This window comes from Eretmochelys imbricata, chromosome 2 (genome assembly GCF_965152235.1).
Source record: "Eretmochelys imbricata isolate rEreImb1 chromosome 2, rEreImb1.hap1, whole genome shotgun sequence".
NCBI lineage: Eukaryota > Metazoa > Chordata > Testudines > Cheloniidae > Eretmochelys > Eretmochelys imbricata.
Genome location: NC_135573.1, coordinates 206,343,577 through 206,357,788, shown reverse-complemented (window position 1 = coordinate 206,357,788; position 14,212 = coordinate 206,343,577). Strand labels below are relative to the sequence as shown.

General features: G+C 41.2%; 1 protein-coding gene across 1 annotated transcript in view; it reads right to left on the bottom strand.

Annotated features, from left to right (window-relative positions):
* The window catches only part of HIBADH (3-hydroxyisobutyrate dehydrogenase), a 130,637-nt gene extending 124,076 nt beyond the window's left edge, over positions 1 to 6,561 (bottom strand). The window contains exon 1 of the mRNA XM_077811345.1: positions 6,423 to 6,561. Within this exon, the coding sequence (XP_077667471.1) occupies positions 6,423 to 6,504 (82 nt within the window). The 5' untranslated portion in view covers positions 6,505 to 6,561. The remainder of the gene's footprint in view (positions 1 to 6,422) is intronic.
* Positions 6,562 to 14,212: the final 7,651 nt, after the last annotated feature.

Sequence of the window (14,212 nt, the reverse complement as noted above, 5' to 3'; positions counted from 1 at the left end):
TCCCTATTAGGAAGAGCCATTTGATTCCCCCACCTCCAAGGAACAGACCGCTGCTGAGCCTGCGGCAAACCTGGTAGAGACAGAAGCCACCCCAGATGCCAGTAAGTGTAGGACTTCAATTTACAGCTAATTACAATAATAAGAGGGATTTCTGCTCTAAGAAGCAATGCAAAAATTACAGTAAGCCCCAGCTACCAGCATGTTCGCTACTGGCAGATTGTATCACAGCATCTTGGCATTTCCCCTTCCCTGCCATCCTACCATATGGAATTCAAAATGGTGACTGGGAATTTCAAACATTTATAAAGAGGCATAAAGGGCATTTTCATTGTAAAGCAACCAGTGCTTGCCACGGTCATTCATGTTCTCCTTTCAATAGTAAGGGCTTGAAATTTGCCACTCTGTAATCATTTCTCCTCTGTCTATGGAGCCCCACCTGGAAACAGTGCACTCAGTGTGTGTGTGTTTGGAAAACAGTCTTCTATTTCCAAATCTAGTCCATTTCAGTTAGAGATATTCCATGATGTTTTCAGGTCACAAAATCATTTCTCCCAAGTCCGAGTGAGGTGTCCATTTTTACCCAGAACTTGTACTAAGTGCAGAGAGGAGGAATGCTGTAGAGTTCTGCATGTTTGCATGCAGCAACAACAGGGTAAACCATGTGTGAGCTAATACAGCAGCATCCTGTTAATTCCCTCAGAAACTCTGACCCAGTCCTGGTTGCTCAGAGCTGCAAACGTTTTCTTAAGCAGGAACTCCATACAGTCAAATAGAGAGAAGGATGTATTTGACAGGTCCTCCTTTAAGCCCACTCCACTCACAGATGTGCCGTTTGATCACTATACGTTTGAATACACTGCAGGTTTCTCACCAGCAGCTTGGAATAACTTCGCCCTTTGCCCCACAAGAACTGTTATGTCCTCCAAAATGTGAAAGGCCTGAAACGATAGTGCCCTTGCTGCAAAAGGCTCTCTCTATCTACACCCCCCGCAGAAAAAAGGTTGTAATTTTAACTTTACTATTGTCTCTAAAGTTAACAAGGCTGTGTCCAGAGAAAGTACATGGACTGAAGCATTCTTTCACAATATACGATGGTTCAGTTGAGAAATGTAACATTTTACGTCCATGAGATTCCACGAAAATTAATTCTGTGATCCTCCACTGACCTATTTTAGACAATAACCCTCTACTTCTTGTCCTATTTCAGGGCCTCTCAACCTCTATTGCCTGCTGTTCATTGGGAACTCAATCCTGGCCCAACATACCCGGTGACAAGCAGGCAGAGAGGCTGAGACTTGCAATCCGAGTGAAGGACAAGGTTTCAGAGATTGAGCAGACGCTTGCAAAGCAGTTCCTGTGACAGGAACAGCGGCTAAGGGGGAGGACCGAGCTCAACAGAGAGAACTGTTTCATCAACCTAAGTTCATCATGGCTGCAAGAGCACTGACTCCTGCTGCCTCCCTACACAAAGGCCTGATTCCCCTGCATTGTACTTCAGGCATGCAGTAGCTTGGATAACTATGTCAGGATGGCCCAAGCATTCAGGCCTCATGAGCAGCTGGCTATGCAGCTTTCCTTCTTCAACCCCTCTTCTGTGGATACCTGCAACTCCCTGTCCCAGTGCCAAGTGAGCAGAAAACAGGAAAAGAAGGGGGGAAAAGAATGCAGGGCCAGGAAGCATATAGCAGTCAGGGGGTTGGGTTGGGTTTGCACCATTTTCAGGGGAAGGGAATAACGTTCTTCTGGTATGTGTTTTGGTGTGTTGTAATGGCAGCTGGTCTGTCCAGCACTGAGTGACACTTGTACTGTTTTAATATGTGTTTACAAACAAAGCCTTTTAGGTCTTCAAGAAAGTTTATTGCTATCATTGCCTCACTTGACAATCATGATTTCAGATAATAAACTATACATTAATAAGCAAACACTATTCCTCTATTTACCAAGGTACAGCAATTCACATTTCAATAAATTCTATACATAAACCCATGCTGCCCGCAATTCATTAATCATGTCATTCATAATTGCATTGGATGGCAATCAACCCATACACCTTCCAAAGCACTAGACACCCTGCCCCAACATTTAATTAGCCACTTTCCGGCCCCAAAAGCACATTCGTACAAGTACTATTCCCTTTCGTCCATTGGGCCATGTAAGTCCATAATATGAGAACACAATGTATCCCTGACTTCTGCTGCCTGGATGCAACCAGCTCCCACACTGATAGCTGCACTTGCTGGCTGAGGGTACCAATCCAGAAGCCCCTCACTGTCATAGGTCCATTCAGGGGGAAATGGCTCACCTCTAGCTTCACAAAGGTTGTGAGGAGCACAGCAAACTACTGTAATGCAGACAGCATTGATGACACTGGTATCCAAATGGGTCTGTAGACATCTCCAACGTGATTTTAATTTGCCAAAAGCACATTCAACAGCTATTCTACATGTGCTGAGAGTGTAATTAAACCCATCTTTTACCAGGCTGGTTGTTTGAGCATTGGCCTGCTAAACCCAGGGTTGTGAGTTCAATCCTTGAGGGGGCCATTTAGGGATCTGGGGCAAAAATTGGGGATTGGTCCTGCTTTGAGAAGGGGGTTGGACTAGATGACCTCCTGAGGTCCCTTCCAACCCTGATATTCTATTAAACAAATCAGGGTATGCTTTCATAAACCAAGGCAAAAGTGGTTATTCAGGGTTCTCCAGAATAACGATGGGGACAGGAACTCTGTTTATGTCAATATCATTTGGTGACAATAGTGTCACAGTCTGTCCATGAATGTAGACTCCTAAGCAGCAAAAAACTGGCATTATGAACTTTTCCAGTACAGCCCACGTTGATATTCCTAAGCCTCTGTGGTCCAGGAGGACCTGCATAACAATGTACTAATACCCTTTACAGTTTATGTATTCCTTGAGGAGGACAAACTGTTGGCACAAGTCCTATCAATGGTCCCGGCACAGTAGGAAACCCCATTCTCTTAAAGCCAGCAGTTCCTCCGGAATATCTTTAATGCCCGTCACCTCAGATACCTCTGCCACCATTTTACCCACAGCTTACTGTTTGTCAATGAACTTGTAGCAGTCCAGGGCAGCCAGCTTCCAGACAGTTATAGCAACCCACTTCTGCACCGGCAAAGCTGACCTCAGTTGTCTCTCTTAATATTGAACGGCAGGAGCAAGCGGCTCCAAAAATGTAGCTTTCTTCATGCGAAAGTTCTGGACCCACTGCTCGTCATCCTAGAGCTTCATGATGATGTGTTCCCACCAGTCTGTGATTGTGGCCCTGCGCCAGAAGCACTGGTCTATGTAGAGAGCATCAGTGACTATGCCAGTTGTACTGAGCAGCATCTGTCAGTGTAAGTCTACCATGCCATGCCAAGGTATTCTTCCTTCTCTTCTGCCTCCACCTCCTCCTCTATCAGGAAAATCTAACAGGTACTTTTGGTGGAGCAGAAAACATCACCGAAACGTCCACCAGTGCCTCACAAATGCTATGCCAGTTTCCTGACACAGGAGTGAAAACACAAGGAAGAGAAGTTCTTCAAAAAGGTGCATCCTCCATGCTGCTGGCTCCAGTAGCTGGGAGCACACAGACCAAAATGACTGCGCAGCAGGCTGTGTTGGCAGACTGTTCAAACTTCCTGTAACATGCAGGGCGGACAGTAAAGTTTTCCCCACAGTGCATCACAGTGATAGTGTAGAGTAGCCACATTTCAGGAGGGTGCAACAGACTCTGGGATATGGTTAGTTTGATTTAGGTCTGCGTGCTGCAGTGTGGACACCAGACCCCAGGTTCAACACGGGTTAGAAAAGTCTTAATACAGGGTTAAAAAACAGTGAACATAAGAACAGCCATACTGGGTCAGACCAAAGATCCATCCAGACAAGTATCCTGTCTACCGACAGTGGCTAATGCCAGGTGCCCCAGAGGGAGTGAACCTAACAGGTAATGATCTCGTGATCTCTCTCCTGCCATCCATCTCCACCCTCTGACAAACAGAGGGTAGGGACACCATTCCTTACCCATCCTGGCTCACAGCCATTAATGGACTTAACTGGATAAATTCATGGAGGTTCTCTTTTAAACCCTGTTACAGTTCTAGCCTTCACAACCTCCTCAGGCAAGGAGTTCCACAGGTTGACTGTGGGCTGTGTAAAGAAGAACTTCCTCTTATTTGTTTTAAACCTGCTGCCCATTAATTTCATTTGGTGGCCCCTAGTTCTTATATTATGGGAACAAGTAAATAACTTTTCCTTATTCACTTTCTCCACACCACTCATGATTTTATATACCTTTATCATATTTAGTCCCCTTTAGTCTCCTCTTTTCCAAGCCTCTTTAATCTCTCCTCATATGGGATGCATTCCAAACCCCTAATCATTTTAGTTGCCTTTCTCTAAAGCTTTTCTAATGCCAGTATATCTTTTTTTGAGATGAGGGGACCACATTCAAGCTCAGGGTTCCCTAACATAGGCCAGCTGACTCAAATCCCACTAACCCTGAGCTTACATTGCAGTGTAGACATGCCCTTAGAGTAAAATCCTGGCTCCAGGTAAATCAGTGGAAGTTTTGCCATTGACTTCAATGGAGCCAGAATTTCATCTCAGACTGCAGTCATTGCTCTCTCAGGTCTCTATGCAAAAATAAAGCATATATATTTGCCAAACTTAAAACCTGAAGTAATGGTTTATTCTCTCCCCTCCCCCTCAAAGATTATATATTTCAAAAAAATAACTAAAGTTACTTTGTGGTACTTCAGGAGAACTTCATTCTGAATCTCCTCTCTCTTGCATGTGAGGACAACATTCAAGCTGTCATGTTTAAGCCAGTGAACAAAATCATAATGCTACTTCAAAGCTTTTACAGAAACGTCTTTATGAATAGTATAGACAACACGTATGAAACAGTGACAATTACTACTGATAATATTGTGGCAAAAGACACCCGATAGACCTATTCTCCGTACCATTTGTGTATTTCATTTAACTTCACTAACACATGACCAAGTGTATCCATTAGTCTGTATTCCACCTGAACAACTAAAAATTTTTAAAAAGTCAGACTCAGAACTGTGAAAAGCTTTAATGGATTGTGTTAGTGGGAGAGATATTAAAGTAAAACAATGCCACTAAAAGTTCATTTTAAAATAAAATTAAGAGTCAGACATTTATAATTTTGTCAGATCAATGAAAACAAAAGGCACTAGAAGCTTTAAGAAAAATCACTTTTAAAATAATAGAGTAGTTTCAGGTGCACCTTTGCTGAATCCCCTGTCAAATGTTGTGGTTTTAAAGTCACATTCCCCCTTTTTAAAAAATACACACATACATTTCTCTTTGGTTACTATGTGAGAGACCCCCAATAAACACAGGGGAAACTGACTGAGCTACACAAGGGAAACAGTAAAATGGACTATAAATGAAGTGCTGTCAAATGCACAAAATAAACATATTAAAAAGACTGTAGAAAAAGATTCTACAATTTATTTCACTTATAGTAATCTTAGGTGTTACTTGTAGCAACAGTAGGTAGAACAATTTCAAACAAAAGTATGATCTTTAAATCACCAGTGTCCCTTTAAAAGGAAAGATAGAAGACAGGGAAAAGGTTATAACTTGGGCCGTAATCCTGCAAATACACTTGCTTAACTTTGCATTCAACTGGACTACCTGCTGCCCATTAATGTGCATGTAAAGTGAAGCAAATGTATGCACTACCAGGGTCTTGAATATAAAAAAAAGTGCTGCTGAATTCAGATTTGGCTCAAAAATAACAAAATATAAATCACAAAGAAAGCAAAGTATGAGTACAGATTACAGGTACGTGCTTTTTAAGTCACGAGCGTCACATAAACTTCTGTGGGCTGTTTTAAACTCTAGGTATGCTATTTTAAATAAACACATTAAAATATTTATTATACTAAGCAACTCATAAGATTAAGTAAGTATTGATATAAGCCTCATATAATTTTACAACCTGTCTAGCTTTAATAGAGTGCACAATACTTGTAAAAGGTGCAAAACACAAGTGATAATCCTCTCGTGCTATGAGGCACATTTATCAGGGGTTTCAAAACCCAATGCATGTTTCACCTAAGGAATTAGAAGCTTGTCAGGAGTGGGGAGTCCTTCAAACGCACTCAAATCCGGAGTGCAGCTCTTGTGTGCCTGCAATTACCACCCACCCCACCTCCACTGTTTTCACGTGATAAGAAGTTCTGGAGCGACGCTGACACTGGAGTGACTCACATGGCAATTTAGCTAGGGGGGGTAGGAAGCAGCAGAAGCAGAAGCTTTTCTCTGGCTGGTTCAACAAGGAGGCCTGGCCTTTTAACACAACTAGGCAACAGTTTGCAACCCCAGCTCGCGCTGCTAAAATGTCACCAAAAAACCCAAGGCAAAGAGGGAGAGGCGGCTCCTTACCCATTGCAATGCTGGCAGCGTGCACCTTCCTGTGCTTGTATAACAGCCTGGCGGAGCCTCTGAGCATTAAAACTGCGGCCATGCCGCTTCCCCCAGCTCCACTCTGCGTGACCTCCAGTTAAACACCTCTCCCGCCTCCCCTCTCTGCCTGTGACCGTGAACGGGGCGGAGAGAGAGGAGACGAGTGACAGCCAGGATAGCCAACCACCGCTTGGCCGTGGCAGCCGCACACCAATGAGAGGGGACATCCTCCTGCGGTGACCCGCCGGGTTCGCCTCCAGCCCCATGATAGACAGCGGAGCCGCCTGCCTCCCCTCGCCGCTCTGAAATTGAAGGAGAAGGACTGGGCTGTTCTGCTGGGCGGCGCCCGCTCGTGGGCAATTGCTGCGGGAGTAGCACCAGGGGACAAGGCGTGGATTCCTCCACCAACCTGTTGCGGGTTGCTCCCTCTGTGCCGCCTTCACTTACCCTTAATGTATCCCCTCCTATTCCCATAAGGCCTCTTCCCACCCCGGCATCCCCGCCAGCTTCTGCTTCCCTGCTCTATCTTCTGCACTTATGGCTTTAACTAGAGAGGGGGCAAGCAGAGCGGCCGCCTCGCTCCAGCGAGTGGTTAGCCAGCTAGTCGCCACTTTATCCAGGTAGCCTCAACTCTGTGCAGCTGCCACGCAAACGGTATATATTTCACGACGTGCACTATCCTTCTTGGACTTAACGTTCACAGTGCTTTAGGGTTACACACTCCGGTTTCCTTTCTCTCGCTCTGCCTGCCTCTCCGTTGCTGTGACAGCTTTTAGCTTGTATATTTCCTCCGCAACCAATCAATAGAATCTTCTTGGTGTCTATAATAAACGTCTGAAATTTTATTCTGCTTCTCAAAATGCCATCCTACCGTAGCCCTAGAGTTCACCAGCCTGCTAGCATTTTTATACATACATCAATTACTTTTTCAAATATTCTTGGACATAAAATCTTACATATTACATAACACACATTCGAGACTAACCAATTTATTTGAGTATAAGCTTTCGTGAGCTACAGCTCACTTCATTGGATGCATACTGTGGAAACTGCAGAAGACATTATATACACACAGAGGAGGTATTGTTTCATGGTCTCTGTGTGTATATAATGTCTTCTGCAGTTTCCACAGTATGCATCCAATGAAGTGAGCTGTAGCTCACGAAAGCTTATGCTCAAATAAATTGGTTAGTCTCTAAGGTGCCACAAGTACTCCTTTTCTTTTTGCGAATACAGACTAACACGGCTGTTACTCTGAAACATAACACACGTATTTTTTTCCATTTAGGTGGTGGGGTCATTTCTATTGTCATAATATATAATGCATAACTGAAATGTAATATAGAACTGTAATTAATATAAGATCTGATCCTGCCCATGTGCAGGTAAATAGTCTCTTTTCTCCTGTTATATTTTGTTCTTACTGTTGAGATTAAAAAATATTTTGTTTTGAAAAGACTGTTGTTGCGGTATTCACAACTGGTCACAGCGCGTGAAGGGAAGAGTTTCATGTTGCCAAACCTAGTCAGGCCTGCTGAGGAATCTCAATTGGTACACAGGGTACTATTGCCCAGGGACTGGGTCTAAGACTGAGAGACTCATGGGATCCCATCCCAGGGCAGGTAAAGGGATGAGGGCTAAAACCTGAGAGGAGTGTACTCAGAAAGAATAGAGAGAAGTCAAAGGTGCATCTAGGCCAGTGAAATGTGAGTTTCAATTTTGGTTCATATTGTGTTCCACATGTGGGCATGGAGACGTGTAATTTTCTACTTGTCATAGTCAAGGTAGATAATACTGTTTAAAATGTAATGAATTGAGTAGAAATCCAGCATATGGCAGAATTAGTAGATCCGCTAATGAACTGTATAAAACAGCTGATCCAAAATCTATTCCTACATTGATTCCATGTAGAAATCAAGAAGGCCCACTTCATCGGTCACATTACACAGTGTAGGAACTAGAAGTAATTTGGAAATCAAGTTAAAGCCTTAATAAACTGATAGGCTGACTGTTCTTGTTAAGACTTAAATTCTTAGCATGCCAATATAATAATCTCAAAGGGAGGACTCTCACCTCCACCCATATTATAAACTAGATTCTGCTTTTCTTACTGTTCATCATACAGTAAGAAGTCAAGTGAGTAGATCATATTACAACACAATGAATAAAGTACTTCATACATCACATGGCAAAATCAACCAGAATGCAGGTTTTGGATTACATCACATTTTAATTCAAGTAGCAGCATTGTCAGATTAACATACTAAATTAGGCAAAATTTTCATATCACCTACATACGATATTAAAATTTAAGAATTACTAAAATAACAATAGTCTAGGAATCACCTTTTTCAGTACAAGGATTAATTTACATAACTAGAAAGGTAGTTAAGACTGAAGCTACATTTCACTTAAAGCCAAATTTTGCATCTTTCCTAAAATCTACAATAAAACAAAATTTAAAAAGATCAATTTGAAAATTGGTAAGTCAGGTCAATAGCTGGAGTAGAGTTTGTAGAGAAAACTTTACATAATTTGAACAAGGGGTTCCCTGGAGGAGGGACCCTAAAAACTGAGCTATTTTCAAAGTTGCAAAAGTCTTCTCATACCTTTTTCACATACAAGGATAGGAACACATTAAATTTATCTTTCTGGATTTCCTTTGCTGAAATCTAGTGCATAATGCCAAAACAAGGTCTAACACAAGAGATATGAATATGAATTAGACCTCCTATTTGGAACTACAGACTGGAATGCTGCAGTGTTGGGGATATCGCTAGATAGCATGCAGACTCCTTATGGCAACTACTGAAAGAGCTTCAGTGACAGTTCTCTTCCAAATCTAAAAGGCAATGTGGTGGGGATAGGTAAATGCTTGCACAATATGATTCAGGATCTCCCATACCACAGCACAGATGTCTACAGCTTGAACTGAAGGAGTAATTCCTTTACTTGGTAACAGTAGTAGCCTAATATAGAAACTAGCCACTACAGAGGATGGCATAATACATATTGAACCATTGGATTACACTTACATAGCCACATAAAAATACCCATTGACTTAGGCATTATGAAGTATCATTCATTCACTTTTACAGAGTAATAACTAGGAACAGAACCCACATCTTTTGTATAGCAGAACTAACTTTTACTCACTTACCCATATTTCCTCACAGACATTATGCCAAATCCACATGCTTGGCTGTACTGTGTTTACAACAAGAGTACTTTTACACATTCATCTCTACACAGAGTAGTGAGACACACAGTTGAACTGCCTAGGAAATAGTTGCACATGATGGAATTTCTGTGTAGTATATGAGGCAGACGGCTGCAGGAAGAGAAAACATGACACTGTGGCTAAAGCAATAGACTAGGACCCAGAAGATCCGGAGCCATTCTGACTTGCTAGGATTTTACACCCCTGCAAAGCCACAGAAGATCAGGTCCAGCTATTTTATCTGAAAGAGCCTTTTCCTCTTTCACTGTGAAGGTTGAACAGTGCAAAGTGAAAGAGCTAATTGTGTTGTTATTTGTGAATTGTATCCTCCGTGTTCAGTGACTGGACTGCTCTCTTACTGCATACTGCCCAGCCTGTACATTGAATGTGGCTCTGGCTCCCTGACTCATTCATTATACATTATACAATCTGTACACTCAGTGCCAAACTCATCATTAGTGTAACTGCATAGGTGTAGATAACTACTCAAGGTGTAATGCTGCAGTGAATAAGAGAGTTAATGCATGCTTACAAGAGGGCACAGTTAAGGTTACATGCGCTCATGTGCAACTCAAAGCTTGGGATTTCACGGGTTTTGGGTACTGCATTTACTAATCTTAATGCACCTCTTACATAGCTTTTGTAGAGAATATATTACAGAGATAGGCACATTAGAAATACTTTAGACTAGATTAGATTAGTTAGAGTCCCTTTTCCCACACTGACCATAGGTCACCAGTCCAGGAATTCTGGAATAGCCAGTTTAAGAAGGAAACTAGCAATTGCAGGACAACTACACTATGGACATAAAAATGAAAAAAATAAGTAGGTAAATTAAGAGGCTTCCCCCCCACACCCAAAATACCCTCTAGTGATGTTTGAACTTTTAGCAGTTTATAATAAAGTTAGCTCATTTTGTTGAAAAATATATAATTTCACTTTTAGTACCGTTTATCTTAATATAAACTAAGCTTTCCTAGTTAATTTATTTTTATATGTTTCTCATTTCTTTGCCAAGCTAATCACATTCTTTCCACACAAAATGCAGAAAAAAAGCTTTGTTAGACTCCAAAATGATTTTGTTTGAAGTAAATAGCTATGAAAGCTTTCACTTGTATAAGACTCTGGGACAAGTATGTTCTCACTTATTCAACATAGCAGCAATATCTTCAAAGTCACAACTAATAAGATAGCGTTTCATAAAGAGATCTGTATATGATGATTTTTGAAATTGTTCAACAATTAAAGTGTAAATGTATAATTGAAATATTTATTATTTGTATAGCATATTTCTACATATTGTAACATTTTGTCTTCCACATGTTAAATATCTGGGTGCATACACTTTCTGGGTGCATCAAATAGAACTACTTGGATACTTAAAAAAATATTACAGTAAAATCTTGAGTGTCTATAAAAAGAAATTCAATAGAAATTTCAAAATATCTGTAAGTGCTGAATACATTTTCCAGAAATCAGTGATTATGCTTCAAATGCACCACAAAGGGGAACTGTTAACAAGTGTGACTTTGCCAGTAGTAGGAAGATTGCCAACATTTAATTGGCTTTAAAGGTTCTGTTCTGTCAATGGTGTATTGTATCTTAAAGGCAATAATAATAGCCTTATGATTTAGGTGTGAAGAGGGAGCTCAAAGTACCTGACTGAATGTGGCATGAAACTACTGTTTTCTTCAACAAAATTTGCTAAAATATTTGTCACCTTAGTTTAACTGAGATGTTAATTTTGTATTATGCAGCAAGAATCTGAATAGAAACATAGAAATACATAGCTCTTATACAGCACTTTTCATCAGTATATCTCAACCTACTTTAACAAAGGAGGATAAGCAACATTACATCTATTTTACAGATGGTAAAACTGAGCTACTGAGAAGTGTAGTGAGTTTCTCAAGGACACTCAGCAGGTCAACGGCAGAGGGAAGAGAACACAGGACTCCTATCATTCCAATGTCCTATTCAGTAAATCACACTGCCTCACTATAACCTGTGAATAATTAATTATTATACCATCTGTCTTTGTAAAACACGAATGGATAAATTCTGGCTAATCCTGAGTGGTGCATTAGGTACAGAAGACAGTGCAACAATGTCTTCACTGCCCCGCATCCATTCCCCATCTGCTCAGAAAGCAGGCAAAATGCTGCCATTAGTGATCACTGAGCTAGCTAGCAATCACTAGGGTTGGGGATACAGTCAGGATTGTGCCCACTCTTAATATATCCTGGTGTGTGGCAGCAGATGCTGGTGGGGAGTAAATGCTGCTCTTTTCTGAAACAAACTAATAAGGGCAAGCATATTCTTCCTGGATCTTTCCAAGACATTCTGCCCACATTTTCTCTGCTCAGGCAGAATTGCATGGAGAGACTCTGCTTATCCACTTCAGTTCAGCTTCCCAGTCTAAAAACCCTCAGTAGAAATTGTCAGAGCTTGGTTGTAAGGTCTTACTCCAACCTTCCCCCACCATTGAAGTCCATGGAAGGACACTCTCCATTCCCCCGCATTGGCTTCAGTTGGAGGTGAACTGAGCCCAAGATATCTTGCTTTGTTGTCTGGCAAGTTTTTTTTTTCATGCTATCATCCACAATCCAGCTATTCTAATATAGTGGAACCTAAAATAGAACTCCAAAAAGGTCTATTTTTAATGTTTGTTTCCCATATACAATTTAAATATTTAGCATATATCATAAACCACAATAAATGAGAATGAAATACTGTTACAAATCAGTCACTGAGGACTGATATTGTTAAACAATGATCATGCTACAATCTCACAGTTTATAATTCATCAAAAACTCTTCCATTGATCTATAATTTAATAATATTCATGCATCCTTGCTAATGCTTAGTGACTTTCAATACTATGAGATCCGTGTCTTTTAATGATTGAAATTGATTTTTATCATGTTACTATGTGAAGATCTTCCATGTGCCTTTTGACACATCACCTGAGAGCATATGGTACCACAGACACTAAAACATGAGATCCATCAAGGGCTTTAGATTTACGAAAAATTCATACTCTGTCTTGTGTTAAAATAGTATTTTTCATGGATTTTAGTGATGGTTGTAAGTGTCCCTATGATCACTAGATTTCAGGGACACTTCAGACTAGAAACCATGAAGCTCACAAGGAGATACCATTTATTTTTTGTCAGTATGATAAGGCAGCAGCATTTAGAATATTAGACAAATGACTGTTCCATGAGCATTACAGGAGTTCTCATAATCATAACAAAGGCTACTTATTTGTTGCTAAATAAGAACAGACTGTCAAATCTGTTCAAAGAATCTGCACTTGAATATGTGATAAGCCAAGACACTGCTTTAGACATTTGCTACACATTTTAGGATTTCTTGGTGACAAATAACAGGCAACTGATTCATTCATATTATGTACTCATCAATTTACATTGACATCGATCTAAGGAATTATTTGTTTCTTAACAGTAAACCATCTTATAGTAAATGGGGATGAATATATGTTAAATTAAGCTAACACAACCTCCGTACAATTCCTGACCCTGACACTGACTCACAAAGAGTATGTCTACAATGAGGGTAGATACATGCTAGCTCTGCTCAAGCTAGCATACTAACAATAGCAGTGTGGCCAGGGCGGCATGGGCAGTGGCTTGGATTAGCCATGCAAGTACAAACCTGCCCAGCCCCCAGGGTATGTACTCAGATGGCTAGCCCAAGCCACCACGGTGCCACTGTGGCCATACTACTTATTCTTAGCACACTAGCCTGAGCAGAGCCAGTGTGTATCTGTCTACCCACACTGGGAAGCATGCTCCCAGCTGCTGTGTAGATATATCTTCAGTGACTTGGGCTACTCATTTAGTCAGAATTGGGCAGATTTTTCAGAAGTTTCCACTAGTTGGGGGTGATTAAATTTTTGAAACCTAGGGTTTTATTTTCAGGGGGGCTGAGTACGCATAGCTTCCATTGAATTTAGCTGGCATTGTAGGTGCTCAGAACTTGTGAAAAATGAGGTCCTAGCTATAGAATATTTAAATTTAACATTAACAATTTGGTGATAGAAAACTGTAATGGATGCAGCAGTAAATTTGAGGTTTTAGTTAGAAGAGAACTGGTAGCCAGGACTACTGAATTCTATTCCTCGCTCTAACACTTAACCTCTCACTTCCTCTGTTTACTTACCTAACTTGTATAGTTTCCTTACATGATTATGTCTACACTGCAGCTGGGAGCGTGCATCCAGGATGAATCATAGAACCATAGGATTAGAAGGCACCGCAAGGGTCATATAGTCTAACCCCCTGCCAAGATGCAGAATTTATTGGGTCTAAACATCGAAGACAGATCGCTATCCAGCCTCCTTTTGAAAACCTTCAGAAATGACAGACATACACTAGCTCTACTCAAGCTGGCATACTAAAAATAGCAGTGTAGTCTGGAAGTACCATATGTGGCAGCTTAAGCTAGCTGCCCAAGTCTGCACCCAGGGGGCCAAATGGGTTTGTACTTGGGCGACTAGCCTGAGTTACTGCCCATGCTGCTGCAG